The sequence below is a fragment of the Motacilla alba genome, chromosome 2 (assembly GCF_015832195.1).
Source record: "Motacilla alba alba isolate MOTALB_02 chromosome 2, Motacilla_alba_V1.0_pri, whole genome shotgun sequence".
In the NCBI taxonomy this organism is placed as follows: domain Eukaryota; kingdom Metazoa; phylum Chordata; class Aves; order Passeriformes; family Motacillidae; genus Motacilla; species Motacilla alba.
The window spans coordinates 8,816,911-8,836,814 of NC_052017.1; the positions used below are offsets into that span (position 1 = coordinate 8,816,911).

A 19,904-nucleotide genomic window follows, 5' to 3' on the forward strand; every position below is an offset into this window, starting at 1 on the left:
ACTTGAGATGATGTACAGCCTGGGATTGCAAATCAAATACTCTCCAGCCCATTAGGCAAGGCTGTGGTTATCTTTGGCTTCTTTATAACATACAGGCTCTGGGACATAATCAATTTACCAGGGGAAGACAATCCATTGTACTTATCCAGAACCAGCCCACGCTCAGCTGGCAAACAGCCTGTGGCACCACAGGGATGGGTGAAAGGAGCTCAGAAGCAGGAGCAGAATGCTCAGAAGCTGGATCCTTGGGAGCAGGAGCCTGGACCGTGGTGGTCCAGGACAGAAAGCTGGGGCAGATAAAGCAAAAGGAATTCTCACCCTCTAAAACCAGGTGGCTACAGCCAAATTATTAATAAAACTGTCTGTTGAGTGAATTTTTCTTTGTTTGTGCTTACTCTGCTAAGAAACTGGGGAAAGTTGGGTGGCATGACCTGAAATGGTGCCAGGACCATTCAAAATATTTACTGGTTTAATTTACCAGGCGAGATGCAGCCTGCAAGTCCAGAGCACCTCCAGCACATTTTCTAAGAAATGCCTGCTTGGGTAAGGACTCTGGATTTCCCAGTAATTAAAATGAGTCACTAACTTAATATTGCCTCCTACTATTTTTACTTAGCATTTTCTTACATCCTAGATACACAGAAATTATACTGCAGGATGCCTGGGGCACGTTTGTCCTTGTTTCACTAAACACCAAGCCCAAACAACTTTTGAAAAATAAACAAAGCTGACTAAGAGGAGAGGGTCAGCATCACCTTCTCTTTGCCACTTTTTTGCAGAAAAATTGAAAACTACTTGAGAAAGATAGTTTTTTAATGAAAATGTAGACCTGCATAGACTCCAGGACTTCCATATATGCTCATTTTCCTTCCACACCTGCATAAACACCTTTCTCTCACCTGCTCGCTCTAATGTAAGGAGTATTTTACTCCTAGGTGCTGCTGCACTGCCACTGCTGCAGCTAGTCCACTTAAGGGCTAGTCCGTTTCTCCAACACTGAGCAATTCACAAAAGTTATGCATGTAGACAGGAAAAGGATGGAGGAGAGCCACCCGTAAAAAGCCCAGCAAGTTCCTTTCCTACAGCCTGCATGGTTTCCCCAGGGCTGCCCCTCGGCCGGGCTGGGTGCGCTGGAGCAGAGCAGGGACAGGAGGTGACAGGAGAGCCCTGCTCCTCAAGACACACATCACAGGCTCAAATAAGGACTTCCAGAAGTGCCCTCTGAAATCTCTGCCATCAAGCTCCAGCCCTTAAGATGGGCATTTCTCAATGAGCACTATTTTGAAGTTGATTTTAAATGCTGTGTTAGCACATACACCCCTATTTATTTGTATCCTGATTTATTGACCATTCAAGTTTGATAATTTTCTGCTGATTTATAAATTCATACAGTATTTTGGAATGCCATTTAGAGCACTGCTACCATTTAACTCAATTTTATGGCTACCACAGGAAGCAAGGTTAAGGAAAAGCAGAGTCCACTGCATCACAGGAATGGAGGATAGCTCTGAACACTAATCAGATAAAAAATTGACTGAAAGTTAAATCCAGATTTGTACAGATCCTGTTTTGCTTCATTCTGCATTGGCCATCCATAGTCTGACTTTAAGGAAGTGTTTAAACATAGGGAAAACTCTTCTAATCACCTTGAAAGCCTCCCCCCTTCTTCTCCTCTCCCAGAATTGCTGTGTGTGACTACTGTGAATTCTGTGTAGTCACACATATTTTGTACACTGTGAAAACTGTCTCACCTTAAAGGACAGTGGTTAATGTAACCATTGTATGTACAAAGTATCTGCAGGTTCCTGAGACTTTATTCTGAGACAAAATGCCAATCAGAGAGACAAAACTGTTCACATAATACACAATAAGCAGACTTAAATGGACAAGAACAACTCTTCTAATTCATATACCATGCCATATATGCTTTATCACAAACAATTACAGTTTCTCCTGTAGCTTTACATAGTCATGAGATGATCTTTTTGCCTCTTTAAATAAGGACACAGGAAAAGAAAAGATTAAAAATGCATTATGCCCTTTGTTTTCCCAGGAGAGAACACAAGCAAGCCCTTCACAGCATTCCGCCTTAAGGCAAAATTTTCATCTATCCAAAATCCTTACAAACTGTATTCCTTCTGAAATGTTTACTAAATACTCATGTACTGAATAACCTCATCCTCAAAGATATCTTTTGTGCTTAAGTGTAGGAGGGTCCTTGAAAATTAAGTTTTATAAAGGTAGAAGGCATTCCTTTATGGCACAAATTATCCTCAATTTACCAGCTTTCCTTGGTACTACAGGCGATGTCAATTGGAGTATTACTGAGAACTTGATAAATAAGAATAGCAAAATGTTCCTTTCCCCCTCCCCCCATTTCACTTAGCCCACAAAATTCCAGTCTCTAAGGAGTTGATATACAGTATTACTATAACATTAGGTCTAATATTATAATAACAAGTTTGCTTTTGAAATTCAGTCTAGAGTGTAAAATATTAAGCCATATTTGAGGTAATGAGTTATCTGTATTTAAACACACAAACCATGCATGATGGCTAAGTAGAGGGTTTGTTTCCAGCAGATTCTTTCTGCTGGAGCCTTTTAAAATATTTGCAGCAAAATATTTATTGTAATTGTTTCAAATAGTGCATTCTTAAGATCGCTAATAAAAAATACCAGCGGGATCAAATCGGTAAGAGCACGGAGAAGTTCTTAGGGGCTTTGAATCCAGCAGGATAATGTAATTAACAAGACTGTATTTGACAAAAGAATATATAATTTATACATAATACAATACATGTAATAATGTAGAATTTAACATATAATTTACAATTATATGCCTGCCAAATCAAGTTAATTGGACAAGTTTTTAAAACAGCTGATGATGTAATCCATCTGCATGTAACCTTGAATACTTCAGGCAGTTTAAGAAAGAAATTCATTGTAAACTGTTTGGTCTTTTCCTCCTCACTTTTCAAAGGAAGTTCTTTTGGCTGAGATGAAGGAAAATTAAAAAGAATGTTATTGACATAAAGTATTAAAAGGCAAGCTTGCTGAAGCCAGCTTCAGAGCATTTTAACTTTTGCCTTTTAATTCCATTATGGGCAAGGTTTTGCTGAGCATTATCAGTGATGCAGAAGACCATGCTCAGAGGAAAGTTCTGCAGTGCAAAGTATAAAATATGTTGATGATTTAACACGCACACCCCAGCATTCCCCACACAGGGGTCAAAAGCCAGGGTTCAGCTGGACTCACAAATACATCACCCTGAATCAAACAGAGCATCCCTAAATCGCAGCAGTCACTACCACACACTCATTACATTAATAAATTGCTCGCTAATGGGAGCGGTGACAAGTAAGATGTGCACTTAGTGGCCCTGTTTGCTGCCTGCTCCTGATGCCTGAATGCCCGTTTTTCTCTGGGTTATGTTCTAAAGTCTTCAAAGTGCATGAAGAAAATCTGCTCAGTGTTGTGAAATAAATCAAAGAGCGTCTGCTGAAAATTCCTAAAACGCTTCTGCCCTAATCTCCTGGACCAGAGAGTGGGCTTGCAGAATGCTAAACTTGCTTTTCAAAGAAGATCAAAGCAATGCCAGCAACAATTAAAAGCAGGGGTGCAGGTGTACGCATGCGCGGGGGCTCCACGGAGGCACCAAGAGCCTCTTTTTAGTCATCCCTGAATGCTAACGCTGACTTATCTAATCATTACACGTGTGCTTTGAAAGGACAGGAGATGTGTTTGTGAGAGACACAAAAACTGTCCGCCTTTATGGATAAAACATAACATTTTACAAGACACGCTATTTCCATTAATTTTGAAAAGCTCCTCAGTACTGTCTAATTAAACCAGACTGTAATTTTGTTGTTTAGTGATTCAAAGATAAATGAAGTTTCAATTGTGTATCTATCCTTCCTCCTGTTACTTAATCTTTCAATAGACTTTCTCTACTTCAACACTTTGAGGGCCAGCTGCTTGCCTTACCCCAACACCTGAATAACCAGGTTTGGCAGCTCATCAGGAGCACTGCAGCAATTTAATTTGCCTGCTTCAACTTTTATCCAGTACTGGTTGTCCTGCCCTCGTCACACAGTTACACAAGAAATACTTGTGTTAGCAGCCAAGTGTAAGGAGGGCTCGTGCCTGAGGGAGGGTGATGTTACATGACAAGTGCTACGCCTCCAGTATGGGGGGAGACTTAGCAGCCAACCTGCTATTTCCCTGATAACATGGTTTGTCTGTTTTCCCCTTCTCAACATGGCATTTCTATGCACAAACCAGAAAAAGAAGAAAAAAAACCCCAAGCCCCACCAATAAACAGCCATGGGAAAAATCTCTTCCAAGTTCACAGGATAAGTAAGGAAGGAGTAAAACCCTGAATGAACTCCCCTGGCTGAACTGGGTTAGGATGAAAAATGCTTCTACTAAATGCTGAAAATTTAGGTCAGTCTTGTTTATGTGAAGATATAAACAACTGACATTTTGAGAAGCATGTGAATCGAAGTGATATTTCTGTGTTCTCTCAGAATCACATTGGGCCACTAGGCCCTTTTATACCAACCAATTTCTCCCCCTTCAAATAAGAAAAATAAATCTGAATTGTCATGTCAGCTGTAAGCAGGAACCCACTGGAGTACCGTGCTTCAAAGCCTAGTGGCAGCAGCCCTGATATATTTCATATTTTTAAAAAACATCGAGTTAACTGAGTGGCTACTTGGGAAACATAGAACAGAGGAGAAGCAAGTAGGTAGAGTTTTGAAAGCTGCCTGCCTCTTTCCTACCCCCATATTAATACAGGTTACATTATTCCCCTACAAGTATCAAGAGAAGATGTGGAACAAGATAGCAGATGCCCTTCTGAGATGTAACTGATGTTATCCAAAACATGCATCACACCAGATATCCATTACACTTAACACAGCTCAACGCAAGGTGATTCCGACAATGTGAATAGGGCTCAATCCTATTTCTCTTCAAATCCATGTGAATAGTTTATTATATACAGACCCAGCACAGTGATTCATTTTGATAAAATGCTACTTAGCAGCATCAAAACTGCCTGAGCATTTTGTCTGCCTATACTAGGGCTTCCTACTGCTGCCATTGAAACAAATGGCAGAATTCCCATTTACTTCCATGTGTGGAGAGCCAAGCTCTTAGAAACCTTTGTTTTTAAGGAAAAACATTTTTCCTCCCACTCATGAGTACAGTTCTCCTGAAAACCCAGTGGAACTGTTTAAGAAGTCAGGTGGTTAGGAGCGGGCCCAGAGGTCAGGAACAAAGAATATTAATACAGTCTTGCTATTGAAAAACTGAGCAGCAGCCTCGAAGCATTGTTGTTGTTTTCAAAACAGAAAATGTCACTCTCAGATTTAAATATGAAGATTTTAAAATATATATAAATATGTGAAGAAAAAAGGAAGCACACATTTCATTTAATGTCTGGATTACAGATTCTTATTAAACAAACCAAGCTCATTATAAAATCAATATCAACCACTACACTCCCAGGAGAAATGGCAAAAAAGGTCACTCCAAGAAATTCAAACAATTTTCCTGCTGGAAGGGCACGATTTTAATTACAGATACTATTAATTAGAGTTGTCAGTAGGAAGATTGTCCTGTTAATTATCAGAAATTCAGTTTCAAGTGTGGTTTTGGAACCTGGAGGGCTTTTCAAAAAAATTAAGAATTCCTGTATTCACAATTAACGGAAGAAAAAGCCTACCTATTGCTTCTGTGCCTTAAATAAGCCAACAGCAAGTCACCTATTAAAATCAAACAAAAATATTTATAGGCACAGTCTCACTGGCCAACAAAATGATAAACTGTTGTTCTGTTCACACTTTGTCCCAGAGAACACTCCTTTTTTTTTTTTTTTTTTTTTTTTGTCTACATGAAATGCTCTTGCTCTCACTCTGTCTTGCTTTGGAAGTCATTAAATGCAAAGATGTGATCCAATGATTTTTTTTAAAGTAAACATTTCTTTAAAAGTGAAAACCAAAACCATTCCTGAAGATACTAATTGTTACAGAAACATTCATATTTATTATCCTGTACTTAATTCTCTCTAGACCCAGGCTGTGGAAATATACTTAATACATTACATCTTTAATATCTAAGTGGTAAAGACAGACCCAAACTTTGTGAGGAAATATGAGTTTATTCCCACAATGCTCTCAGCTGCCAATTTAAATCTATCTCAGCTCCAGGATACAGAAAGGCCAGAATGTCTGATCCTAAGCAGAACAAGAAAGTAAAATAAAACTTGACCAAAAAGTGCCGTTAGCAAGGCCCTATGGGTGCACAATAGACAGAGATACTACAGAGACAATGTTTACACATTCTCAGATTCTTTTTCCTGGTCTCACTCCAAATATTTTTGGGTAGTAGACCAGGGCTGTCTGGTATATGACCATAACTCGTTCACTACCACACCAATAACACACCAAGAAATAAGTGTCATATGATCTAAAACAAAACAAACTTCAGGAAGATGCAGTGTCTCTCCACCCAACACTTTTGAAACTGAAAGAGAAAGCTCAGAGGTTTCTGATTTATTTCCGAGAAGCTGAGTGCAGTCCTCCAGCATTACTGGGTACACATCTGCTATCATTGTTCTCCTAGAACCAGTCCTGGTTTACCTCCCATCTATCAGCATTAGATTTCATTTTATCTGAATAATGGCAGAAGGTGGCAACAGATCGGGTCAAAGGCTCTTTTCATATCAGACCCTGAAGAAGTCGATTACTCAAAAAGAGAGACATCTTCAGATAACCGTGCAATCCATTCCTCATAAATGTTAAAGATTTTCCGTTATTAATAGTGGCAGGGGTGACAGATTATGGATATTAATGTTATTTTTCTGAGAATTTCAATGGCAAGGGCTGGGATTTTTTTTTTAATGTTTCTAATTAGGCACGAATTTACAGCAGCTACCAGAATAGCCAAGATTAATATCCAGTAGTAAAAAGCTGCTACACCGAATCCGCGGGATTATGAATGGAACGGGGGCGGGGGGGAAGCGTCGGAAACAAACCCACCCCCGCGACTCCCGACGCGAGAAGGGCCCCCCCGGGGGTCTGCCGGGCAGCGGGGCAGGGCCGGAGGAGGAGAGCTCGGTCCTTACCTGGTAAGCAGCGGGCGCATCGGAGCCGGCGTCAGCCCCCAGGGCCGAGAGCTTCTCCTTCAGGCGGTGGTGGGCGCGGTGGCGGAGGCAGTAGGCGACCCCCGACGCCACCAGGACCCCGGCGATGCAGGCGAGGGAGAGCAGGGTGAGGAGGAAGAATTTCGCGGACTGCGCCTCTTCCCCGCGCTGCGCGAGCGGCGGGACGTTGCTTTTCTGCAGGGAAGGAGAGAGAGGCAGCGCCTGAGTTGCGCGGTCACGGAGCAGCGCGGAGCGGGGATCCCGTCGGGGGGAACACCCGGCAGCCCTAACTTTCGGCCGGGGAGGGAGGCAAACAGAGGAGCAGGGGCAGGACCGCTGCCGTGCCCCGCTCCGTGCCCTCCCCTCCGGCGGCTCGCACTTAACTACCGAGAGGCGGAGGCGGACCCGCTGGATGCGCGCAAGCACCGCGGAGCGCCCGCGGCTCCGCTCGCACCGCGCCGAGGGCTAGGGGCTGCGAGGGGCCCAGCAAGGGAAAATCCGGTACTGTTTTTTTCTTAGTGAAAAAAAAAAACACAGGAAAAAAAAAAAGAAAAGAAAAGTAGGTGGCGATCCTTCCTTTTGTCTGTTGTAGAGGGAAGCGGCTTAAAAAAACCCCGATAGTTCCAAACTCCTCCAGATTACTATTATTTTTGCAGCAATAGGAGAGAATCCTTCTAGTGCATTTCACTTGTCTCCATGTGCTAAAAAGTTGTACAATAATTTCCCCTCATTAGCTTCATTATAACCTATATTAGCAACAATTAAAAACGCAACATGAAAATGAAAAGACCAGGCGCGCAAATTGCAGCAAGACTCATTTGGCCTGCATTCCCCCTTTCACAATTACCAGGGAAATGAATTGAAAAGCACGCCCCTGCCTCAGTCCTGGTTGCTACAAGACGAGAACAATTAGCAAACTCCTTTCCACCACCTAATTTCGCGTGGTAACAAAATGGATTTTTCCCCATGAATGCCTAGCCGGCCTATTCATTATCTCTCCTCTATTAGTAATTTTCTGCTCCGTATTCAGCTAGCCAGCTCTTAATTTCCTCCTGTCTTGCAGTGTACACAGTGGCTCTTATGTCAGGCCCGGTCCATTTTTATCTTGTAATCATAAAGGCCACCAAAGCAATTATCGCTGGTCTTGACTGTAAAAGCTTGTCATTAATTAGCCTCCTTGCCTTCAGTGCTGCGGATTAGCCGGGGCTGAGGCTGAGTTAATGGAAATGCAGGTTCAGTCAGACTCCCGGCTTTTCTTGCCTGGATGCGCCGCGCGGAGGAGGATCGCCGGTCCGTGCGCCCCGGCGGGGCGGCGGGGGGCGGGCACAGGGCTCGCCGCGACCACCGGCCATGAGCCGTCCGCGCAGCCACCGCCGCGCCCGCCGCCTCCCCTCCCCTGCACGGCAGCCGGCCCCTCCTCCAAATCCCAACAGCCACCAGGAGGAGGGGGGCTACACCCCCACCCCACCCCGCCCCGGCCGCGGGGGGATCCGCGGCCGCCTCCTCGCCACCGCCCCCGCCGCCCCAGCCGGGCACCTGCCCCGGCTGCCCCGGGGGGAGCGCGCCCTCGGCCCGCACCGGGCGGGGGCAGCGGGAGGGGCAGCACCGACGGCAGCCGCCGCGGGTCTCGCTGCTCCCGCCGCCTCGGCCCCGGGGGGGTAAAGGGCTGCTGCGCTCTGCCGTTAGCATCTCCCTGAAAGGCCCCGTCCCCCCGGGGCCAAGGGTCACAATCTGCATCTCAATAGGCGGCTCCCGCCGAAGTGCCGGCGCCCCCTCGCCGAGCGCTGTGCCCCGGGACGTTAATCCTTGTCGCCGCGGTGTTTGGCCCCCATCAGCCAGGCAGGGACAAGCCCCGCACCCCCGGACTCCCCCGCGGGCCGGCCCTGCTCGTCGAGCTCAGGGGCACCGACGGGAGGAAAGAGGCTGACGGGCAGTTTCGGGCACTGCTCCTAAGCCTTACTTCTCTGCTATCTCTACCACGGTTTTAAACGATTTTTTTCCCCTCCGGATGCCGTGTGACAGAGCCGCACCAAGCACACGGGGAAAGGGCTGTGCGAGAGAAACGATGACAATGATGGGAGCAAAGTGCTGTCAAAAGCTCTGAGTATACATGCAGAAGAGAAAGGGCGGCAGGCTCTTTCTCCCACTGGAGTTAGAGCTATTTTAGATGTTGCATCAAACTTCGCCAGGCAGTTTTCCCCTCAAAGCCGGGGCTGCCGTCCCCGGAGCTGGCTGCCCTTGACAAAAGAATTGCTCGAAGAGTCCCCCCCTACACAGTCTCAGCGTACAGCTGCACTCGGGAGCCTGAAGCACGGGGAAGAGTTAGAAACCTTCCGTGGGGCGTTCGGCGTTGCTCACACTCGGCAAGCGTCTGCCCTGGGCGAGTCCGTGTAGTCCTGTCTCTTGTGACAGGCTTCAAGCAAGCGAGGGCTGGCAAAGCCCCAGCACGTCCAGGGGGAGCGGCGCCCGCGCCTGCCCCGACCCCCGTGCCCCGGGAGGCGATGGCGGCCCCGCGGCGGGAGGGCAGGGCCAGGGGCCAAGGGGCACGGCCGCTCCCCGCGGCCCGGCGGCGCCCGCCACGTCGGATCCGCCGACGGGGAAGGGAGAGCGGCTCTGCCGCGGAGCCGCCGGCCCCTCTCCCATTCCTTTCCTCCCTCCCGCCTCATGGGGAGCAGCTCCAGAGCCGCTGCCGTCGGGGCCCGGAAGACTCCGCTCTCCCCTCCCTGCCTGCGGGGACTGGTGCTTCGGGCCACCTCGGCCAGCCCCCTCGCCGCCCCGGGAGGGACCGGGGCTGATGCGCCCTGCGCCGTCCCGCAGGAAGCGCCGGGTGCGGCCGAGGGCGAAGTCCCATCGCCTGGCTCCGGCTCCAACTCCGGGCCGCGCATCGGCGGCGTCCCGGGGCCCCGGGCTGGGGACACCCGTAGCCGCAGAGGGTAGCCCGGCCCGGTCCCCCAAGTACGTCCCATCAGGACACAGCCCCCCACTGTCCCCAAGCCAGCTGGAGGAACCCGCTGCCCTTTCATCCTACATCCTACCAAACATCACATTAGGAAACGGGTAAAAATTAATCCGACGTGTTAGTTACCAGCTCCCTCCCTCCTCCCACCTCTCCCCCCAGCCGCCCCCGCTGCCTCTAACCAAGAGCACAGATTTCCCCACCTCGCCTAACCCCCTGATTCTTCCCTGCAATAAGGCCCCAGCCTGAAACGGAGCCCAGGGTTAATTAGAGGCGTCCTGTCAGCCTTGACTTGAAATTGAAAGAAAAGTGTTTAAATATTTATGAATTTGACATTTACAGTCGGATGTCTTTTAAAGCAGAACACCTCTCCCTGTGCTGGTTGGGGCTGCCGTGGTGCGTGTGCCATGGTGCGTGTGCCTGGGGTGGAAGGGGAACAATAGCTATTGCATAACAAGAAAAACAAATTACCTCCCCACCCAAGGCTTAACAAAAAAATAGACCACATAAATTACACGCAATTAAATATTAAACTCAGTTACATGTAAGTATGCATTTTTTAAACTTCACATAACAGAATAAATATATTGACACTCCTCTGAATGATTTTCTCCTTCGAAAAATGTGGAGTATCAATGAAGTCCCAATGAAGGAAAAACAACTAATTCCTAAATGAATGGCTTAGAAAGTGAATCTGAATGAAGAGGCTTTGGAGGTGCTCATCCAGCCTTGCTTTGAAACAGCCCGCCCTAGCTTAAATGCTAGAAAGCAAAGAACAACAGCACACCTAACACACACAGTGTTTACTTGAAGTACACTGTTTCTGTGAGGGTCTGTGGGTTTTTTAAGAGGAAAGAAAATTCTTAGGGTCTGATCTCATGTACCCTTTCCCGGTCCCTCGACAGAACACATTTTATATACACCCAAAAGTGAGTCATTAACTAGAGCAGCCATACCACTGGAGTCACAAATCACTGTTCTAATCAAAGAGCAGCGTCCCGTTCCGCAGTGTCATCCCATGATGCAGCAGAACAGTCGACATTTCAAACGAATTCCAGGCAAATGTCAGTAAATATTTAATGTACACTTTCATGTAAATAAGTTCTCACACCTATGCTGGAAGTGTTGGAGAAAGTCTTTGTAAGAGCAGAGAGAAGCTCCCCATGCAGTGAGGTGGAAGCTCAACATCCAGATGCCTCAGCAGAATTACACTTCATTATTTACTTTAGGACATAGGGCATGATTCTGGTCCTTGCAAAATTCTAACTGAAGTTGAGGTTTTGTTTTGCTTCATAAATTTAAAAAGATTTCAAACCCAATTTGCCAGTTCCTGCACCTGACCACTCTTCCAGTTAGCAATGGAAAAATCACTACAATTAATTTTTAAACAACTCAACATTATCATTTTTTTGCAATTTTTGCAAGCTTCGATTTTTACATTTATATTACACAGTTTTGTTTTTGAACAATAATAGAAAATTGAAGATTTCTTAGTAAATATGGGCAAAAAGAGGAACTTCAGAATATGATTTGTTTCAAAATATTAGAACGTTAAGAAACTCAAGAGGTGCTATTTTTAATTTGGAATTCACTATAGAATCTAATAAATGAGAGAAGTGAGGCGGAAATAATCATGTATTAATTCTGTGCATTACAAAATCTTTTCAGAAGCTATTATCAGAGCAAGAGGCATTGTGGTTTGGATTCAGGGTGGGAGAAATCCTTTGTGCAACTGAAAGCTATTGTTCCTCTGTGCAGATGAAATTGTACTTGCAAATATGCCATTCAAGGAGGGAAAAAAGTACCTAGGCAGAAAAAAAGAATTCTACAAGAAAATCATTAGTCTTAAAAATAAACTTCTCTAAAATAAGTTTTGGTTCATTGTTTGTTTGTTTTCTAAGGAATATCCTGTGTTAACAGTTGCAGCCACTGACATTACATGAAAATATAAAGGACATGTGTATTATTTCCTTATAAAGAAAGCATGAAGAAAGGGATGTGTGTGGGTGTGTATATATATAATGTGTGTGTGCGTTCATATATATCTATACACACATCTGTGTATATCTGCTCATTTATATAAATCTAAACTTAAATTTACTTCTAGTAATTTCCCTCTCCCAGAGGTTATCTGAGACATAGGTTGATACTCTCTGCTGGTTAAGTTTTGATAGGTTACTAGAAAACCAGAGAAACACTTTACGTCAGGAGGAGGCTGGCTACCATAATCTGTCCCCAGGAAAGCTACAGAGAAGATTTTTTTACCTTTTATAAAGTAAGAAAACAAAACAGAAGGGACAGCAGCATCTCCCTCAGTTTTGGTAGCTGTGCCTCCTCCCCTACTGGGCTCTCAGTCAGGTTAGGCTGGGGCAGCAGGGCCTGGGGATGTTCACCTTTTGTGCATGTAACACCTCTTGTGTTCAGCACTGCACTCCCAAGCTCTTTGGTCCAGGCTACTTGTTGGTGTTTTAAATACTATCTTTGGAGTTACTGAGAGATTTCTAGGGCCGCTGCCTTCTGACTCCCTGTTCACACTCCCTCCTTCTCTCCCCGGAAAGCTCACCTGATGCCAGGATCACTTTCAGCAAATGTCAGTTCATCACCTGAAACGAGGTCAATTTAATGCTTTCACTCGGGAGGATGAAATCGGATGGGAAGGTACTTCTTGCTTCTTTTAGGGGTCGGAAAGATTAGACAAATCGACAAACACAAAAGGCAGATGGATTTCTGGGAACTGCAGCTTATTCAAATCACTGAGAAAGGTCACTGCAAAAGCCACAGATCTATTCATCTGTAGGGGTACAATGATCTTTCCACAACCTTCAACACCACAAAGCACTCTGGAGCGTCTCTATACCTTTTAGTAGGATTAATACCATGAACAATGACTGAATACAATCAAGAATTCACTGAGTTCAAAGATCCCTTGATCAATGGTAGATATTTTCTTCTGGCTTCCTAAAGGCAAACAGAAGTGAAGTTTCTGGTTAGAGTTACAAGGAATTAGAGCTATTATTCTGAATCCCACTGCAAGGTGGTACTGAAATGCCAGAATGTCCAAGCACCTCGAAGAAGTTTGTGGCATGGAAGGAGTAAGGTTGTGAAAGAGGAAATTCAATGAGCTTCAAGATGTTCATGAGCATCTGGGTATTTTTTAAAGTCAGCAGTCAGGTAATAAATAAAGCACAAGAGCCTACAGCATTAGTGAGACAGTGCAGGGATAGCACACAACTCAGGAAACTGGAAAGCCACATCCATGCCTGTGGAAGAGGCAGGTGAGTCGGAGATGGAGGAGCGCGGCCCATCGTGTCCGAAGCCGCACAGTGCACCTCTGAGGTGGCAGCAAGAAGAGGAGGGCGCGGAGACGGTGAAGAAACCACGGTGAAGAAACTCCGATCCCCGTCTCTAAGGACTCGGGGGCAGTTAGGGCAAAGCAGCAGAGTGGGTGCACCAGGAAGCAGGTTTTCCTCCGCAGCCCAGGCTTTGTTAACCGGAGTAAAACCGCGAAAGAGAAGGACTCGGCAGGTCTAAGTCACATAGTGTCAGAGCCCGAGCCAAGAGGTCGGTCAGCGATAGCCGAGTTTAATCAAATATCTTCAGCTAGCAAGGGAAACACGAGCCACAGCGCCAGCGCTGATCTAATGCTGATGCTGAAGGCACATAATTCAGGGATTAGATAAGGCGCCCTTACAGCCGAGTGCCAGCAAACGAGCCAGCTCTCGGTTTTGCCGGCAAGCTTCGGCGGGTCCGTCGGCGGAGCAGCCGCCCCGTCTCTCAGGGAGCCGGGCCGGGTCCCTCAGCCGTCCCCGCCCCGGGACGGGGCTCCGCGGCTGCACGCCCGCACCCACCGCGAGGTCCCGTCCTCGGGCCCTGAGCCGGGAACACGTCCTCGCCCCGCCGGGCCCGCTGCCCCCTCCGCCCCGCGCCTGTTCGACGGCCCCACGCCGGGGCACCCCCGGGGCTGCGCTCGGCCGGGGGCGCGCAGGGCTCTGGCGGCCGCGGGAGGCGAAGCGAGCCCTCCGTCCGCCCGCGCTGCTCCGCGGAGACCCGGCCCGGCCCCGACCCGCGGGACGGCGGCGGCGGCTGCCCCATCCCGGCCGCCCCCGCCGCGCACAAGGCTCTCCCGAGTCCCGGCCGCGCCGCCTCGAGAGACGCGGGCGCTCCCCCCACCCCGTCCTCCGCCGCATGTACCTGCTGCCGGCGTGCCGGGACGGGCCCCTCTCTGCGAGGGGTCGGCGCACCTCGGCGGGCTCCAGCAATCCTCCTCCGGTGCCAAAACTTCCCCCTCTCCCTCCCCGCCCCTCCTCAGCGCAGACAAAGGCGGCGGCCAGCACAATCGCCCCCCGCAGCCCGCAGCCGCCTCCCGGCGCGGTGCGGCGGGGGCAGGCGGCGGCCCCGGGCGGCCCGGTGGTCCCCGCGGGGCGCGGGCGGAGGATGCCGGCGCGCCCCGGCGCTGCCCTCCTTATATCGGGCTGCTCGCAGCCCCTGCCGGCTGCCGCACATGGCCCATCCACCGGTTGCTATAGCGATGCCTCCCCTCCACATGTTGCTGGCAGCAATTGGCTAAGGAGGTCTGGGCTGTGCAGAAACCCTTCGCCGGAGTGCGGCGATGAATGGACACGGGCTGTGTCACTCATTTGGAAAAGCTGTTTGGGGTTTCTGTTGTGGATGTGCGGGGTTTTTTTTGTGTGTGTGTTTTTTTTTTTTTCTCTTGTAGTTGATTTTTTACGCGCACCCTCCCCCATTTTTTTTCTTTTTATTTTCCTTTTCCTTTTTTTTTCTTGGTGTCTCTCTTGCAAGATGGAAGTGGAGGCTAGAACAATGACAGAAAGCCAAAAATGAAATCAAACAAGGACAGCAAGGAAAAGCTACAAATCATTTGCATCACAATACGGCAAAGGAGCCCACAACGCTTCTTCCTGAAAAGACTTTCCTCAAAAAAAAAAAAAAAAAAAAAAAAAAAGAAAAAAAAAATCTACACATTGCCAAGCAAAGAAGATCCAAACTTTCTCCCTTCTCGTCCTCGTTCTCCAAATGACACACGAAATTAGGAAGGAGGAGTGTGTTCCGACCAGCCCCGGGACAGCACGAAGTCCAGTTGGATAAATAGCGACAGGCGCTGCGGCCGTGCCCGGCGCTGCGCACCCGTAACTCCCAGCCAGAGCCACGCTCCCGCGCAGGGGCCCGGGGCAGCACCGACCCTTGTAACGAAACGGACCCTGCAGTCTTCCCCATCTCCTCAAATTCCCTCATGCCGCCGGCAAACACACTGCGCCCCGCCCCCCCCCCCTTCCCCCTTCCCCCATCATCTGCCCACGAAGTGCCCCGGCTGCAGGAGAGGGACAGGAGCGGGCGGGGAGCGGCAGGGGTGCTGCCGGGCGCGGGTGGCAGGTCCCTTCGATCTCCCCTCTCCCGCCGATGGACAGCCCTCCTGCTTCCCTGTCCCCATTGTTTCCCGCTGTCACTGTGGCTGGGGATGGCCGACAGGGCAGAGCCGGCTCTCCTCTGTCCGTGGAGGCGGGAAGTCCTTTCCCTTTCCCCTTCCTCTTCCCTTTCCCCTTTGCCTTCCCCTTCTCCTCCCCAGCCGTCCCGCCCCCACGCTTGCCCCGGCCCGAGCGGCGGCGGCTGCTCCCGGGCAGAGCTGTCCCGAGCCGGGCAGAGCTGTCCCGAGCCGGGCAGAGCTGTCCCGAGCCGGGCAGCTGCGCACACCTCCCCTCGGCAGGGACCCCAGCCTGCCCGCCCGCCCCCTCCCCAGCCGCGGAGCGACCCCCGCGGTGGGACGGTGCGGAGGAGGCAGTGTGAGGGACGAGACGGAACGACATGGCGTGGCGTGGCGTGGCGTGGCATGGCATGGCATGGCACGGCATGGCATGGCATGGCGTGGCCACCCTTACCCCACACCCCTGCTGTCCCGGCAGCCGTCCGCGGCTCGGCCACTGTCGCCTGCCCGGCCCCGGCGGGCTTTGCCTTCCCGGCCGGAGCGAGCGGCCCTGGCTCCTCGCGGCTGTCCCGGGGACACCGCATTAGCGCCGTGTAGCAAATCCTTTACCCCCTTTTCCCCTCGACAGGATTCATTCTTCCGGCAGCCCTCAGCAGCCGGCACTTGGGTAAGGGACATGCACCTGTGCGGGGTGCCAAGGAAGGGCAAGGGCCGCCTGAGTTCCCAGAGCATCCCCGCCCCGCCCCAGAGCGACACTTCACTTAAACTTGCAGGACAGCACCGAAATGTCATCACCATCCCCTGTACAGCGTCGTTCTGCCGGGTCCAGAAAGTGCAGAGTGCTTTTGGGCTCACCCCCACTAACACCCCCACACCCAGCCTTCCCATTCCAGGGCGAGGAAGATGCTCTTTACATCACCACCGCTTCTGAAAAGAAGGTTTCCAGACAGGAGAGGTACTCTCACCTGGCTGCTGCTCATACAAAATCCTTCACGTTCCCACAGATTAACACAAATTTGGCTTCTCCAAATTCCTCAGCCACGTTTGTATTGCTTGGTCTGAAAGCATTGCTTTGTCAGTCTGTCACGCTGAGAGGACCCTCTCTGTCTGATGTTCTCCTGCCCCGGAAGAGCCAGAGCATACCTAATCTGCTCACTAACCTGCATTGCTTAAGTTGAAAGATAAATGAACCCGCCAAGTGATTTCATTAAAAGGACACGTGTGTTTGCATATTGATCCTTCTAATGAACTGTCTGAAACTGATAAATACTTCCGTTAGCTTTGTAATTTGTATTTAGTATTTAAAAATATATTCATTAACATTTCCTGGAAAAATATTGGATCTTTTCAGAACTGTCAGGTGCTGAATGGGTTGAACATGAATTTGACTGGCCAACTGTCAAGAGACAGCAAAACACTAGTTAAAACACATATTTTTTAACAGTAAGATTTTGAAGAATTTGTAGTGAAATTTAAAAACTTTTCATGTTTATGTAATTTTCATTACTTTTATCCCATTCTAAATATGACCTTTGAAGCAATGATAGATACTTGTGAGGGTTATATCACAGGGAGAAAATTTTTAAGCATAGATTGTTTAATGTGTTATTCATTAAAAATGTAGACGGTGTTGAGAGATAGAAGAAATAATTTTCAATTGTTTTCTCATTTTAAATTTATAATCTGTTTTAAAGTATCTATAGAACTGTTGGTCACATACCTGTGAATTGACTTACTGATAAATTTTCTTATATGATTTAATTCATTAAAAAAAGGGAAAACAAAAAAAACCCTGTCATCAACAGCATTTCATTATAAAATTTCTAGAAAGTTTCATGTCTTTTTCTCAGAAAAAAAGTTGACATTGAAAGTATAAATGACTTTGAGACAGTTTCTTTGGGTTTAGCGCATCTAAAAATACCGGTATTTTGAAGATTCACATTAACATTCATCCAAATTCAAGAGCTGTGTTTGAACTATGCCTAAACTCAAAATATTCTAAATCCTGCAGTTTCAGTGAGAATGATGCTGAAACGTATTCCCATTTTGCACAGAACAAAACTCTTGCTTGAGAACCACCAATGTTTGTCAGGACTCCCTAAAAATCTGTTCTTCATAATTGGGCACAGAAAGCCACACTGGCCATTTTGCCTTGATTTCTGACTACAGAGCTGTCTGCACTTCTAAGTTGAGCCACTTCATTCTGCAAATGCATGCACAATGCACAGCATGAAATAGATTTTCATTCTTTTAAAGCATGTATGATAAAGTTAAAACACCATTTAATCTCATTTGTTGTTTTGTTTATAAGTTATCCTTTGGAGCCTTGCTCATTAAATACAGATCCAAATATGTTGTGGAGGATTTTCCATAGATTTTCTGTTTATGTGGATATTGAAATCAAAGTTGAATCTCCTTCATTCTGATGAACAAAACATTTTTTCCAAATATTAACTTCCTATACCACATGCATTTAAATTACTTTTAACTTTAGGAATACATGTATTAAGGAAGAGGCAGAACTCCCATGTCTTGAAAACACCACACATTTCTTATAAATAAAATCACCTAGGACCATAATTTAAAAGTAGAGTTAGCAGAATTTTAACCACCAGACTCCACTGAGTTTTATGTCTTATCTTCTCATGCTCATCTGTAAAGTTCAACAACAGACACATTCTACTAGCAAATTCTAGAGCTCTTAGCTTTATTAAGAAAATTATTTCATTCTGGCTAAGATTTGAATCTAATTAATCTGTCTTCCAGTTTAAAAATGATAACTAAATTCAAGCTGCATACTATTCTTCAGAGACAGCTTAAAATATTAATTAAGTAAAGAGTGCATTTTCCATTTATTTTAATTACATTAATACAGTTTCAATAAATAAAATAGTTCTATGCTTCATCAAAACAAACTCAGATTCAAATTTTCCTGTTGATTACTTCTCTGTTCACATCGGCCCTCTTGACTGTTTATTTTTAAACAGGAAAGATATGCAGAAATGTTTGGGGATTCCCATTAGTGAAGTGAGGTCCAACAGTCTGAAAAGGTCAGTTCAGTCTTCCAAGGAGCCCCCTGGATGTAGCCCTGTAAAAGTGGTATCCTGATAATGTATTGCTTATAAAGGTAATTAGTGAGATAAAACTGGATGAATTTATAGACATTTTTAAACAAATGAAGATTTTTCCAGGTAACTTTAAAAACCCCAAAGTTGTTGGATTGCTCTGATCCACTTGCCTGTGATGCTTACTGATCCACTAACAAAATATTACAAGACCAGTGGATAAATTGCATTTTTAATGTTCATTTTAATTAAAGCTGATCTGTTCTAGATTGCAGGTGCAACCTCTTTCTTGAGATAAAGCACAGCACAAGGCAGACAAGTCTTATTAGTAGCTATCAAAAAAATAAGTGTAATTCTACCTAATTCAGTAATAATTCTATCCTTCAAATATTTGAGCAGCAGCATTAGCTGAAGGAAAACTAAATATTGAGGACAACGTTTCAAAATACCTTAGGAGTCACAGCAGGTGTTTTGAAACCTGTCCTTTATACAGAACATTTTGAGTGTCTTTGTCGGGCCCAATCCTGCACTCTTCATTTTAAGAAATCAAACATACATCAACAGAACCAATCAGAATAGCACCTGGAACACAGTAGCAAATGTTTTCAGAGTGAGGCTTCATGTAAATTGGTATTTCACCAAAAAAAAATTAAAAAATTGCACTATTGAAACTTTAATTCCATTGTGATTAGGTTTATATTCACAGAATATAGATAAAAACATTAATCTGTTTTAACATGACACTAAATACTATTATTATGAAAGCCTGGTTAAGAAGCTTCTATAAAAAGGCCAACTTATGTTTAATGGCAAAACATGATGACAAATGCATGATTTTACACTGTGATCTTGTTATAACAAAATGTGGCTATCATTGAAATGCTGGACTCCTTTTATGTATCAGTACTGTATGTGCCAAGAATCCAGAGAACTGTGAGGTATCAGATTTCTCTACTGTAACATCAGCAGATTAGTTTGTTAAAGTGCTATTTTAATATCATAATGGAAAGGGTGTTTGTTTCTTCTTTCCTGAGATGAAAACAAACTAGTACAGTTTAACTATGAAAAAAAGTATTTTCAGAATAGTAGCTAGTGCTGCAAATCTGAAGGAGATCTGAAATCAAGATGTGTTTTTTCTGCCTTTGACACAGATATTGCTCTTTCTATCTTATCTCCTAATACTGGTAGCCTCAGGACAAACATAGATTACGTTAGAAAATTGTCCTTCATTATATTGATCCAAATTCACTTCCAACCTACCTCAATCTAATGTTAGAACATTTTTATTGGCTTTAA

At 46.4% G+C, this 19,904-nt stretch overlaps 1 protein-coding gene across 1 annotated transcript in view; it reads right to left on the reverse strand.

The window, feature by feature from the left end:
* Positions 1 to 19,904, reverse strand: part of PTPRN2 (protein tyrosine phosphatase receptor type N2) — a 633,980-nt gene that overhangs the window by 99,312 nt on the left and 514,764 nt on the right. The window contains exon 13 of the mRNA XM_038127342.1: positions 7,130 to 7,342. Within this exon, the coding sequence (XP_037983270.1) occupies positions 7,130 to 7,342 (213 nt within the window). The remainder of the gene's footprint in view (positions 1 to 7,129; positions 7,343 to 19,904) is intronic.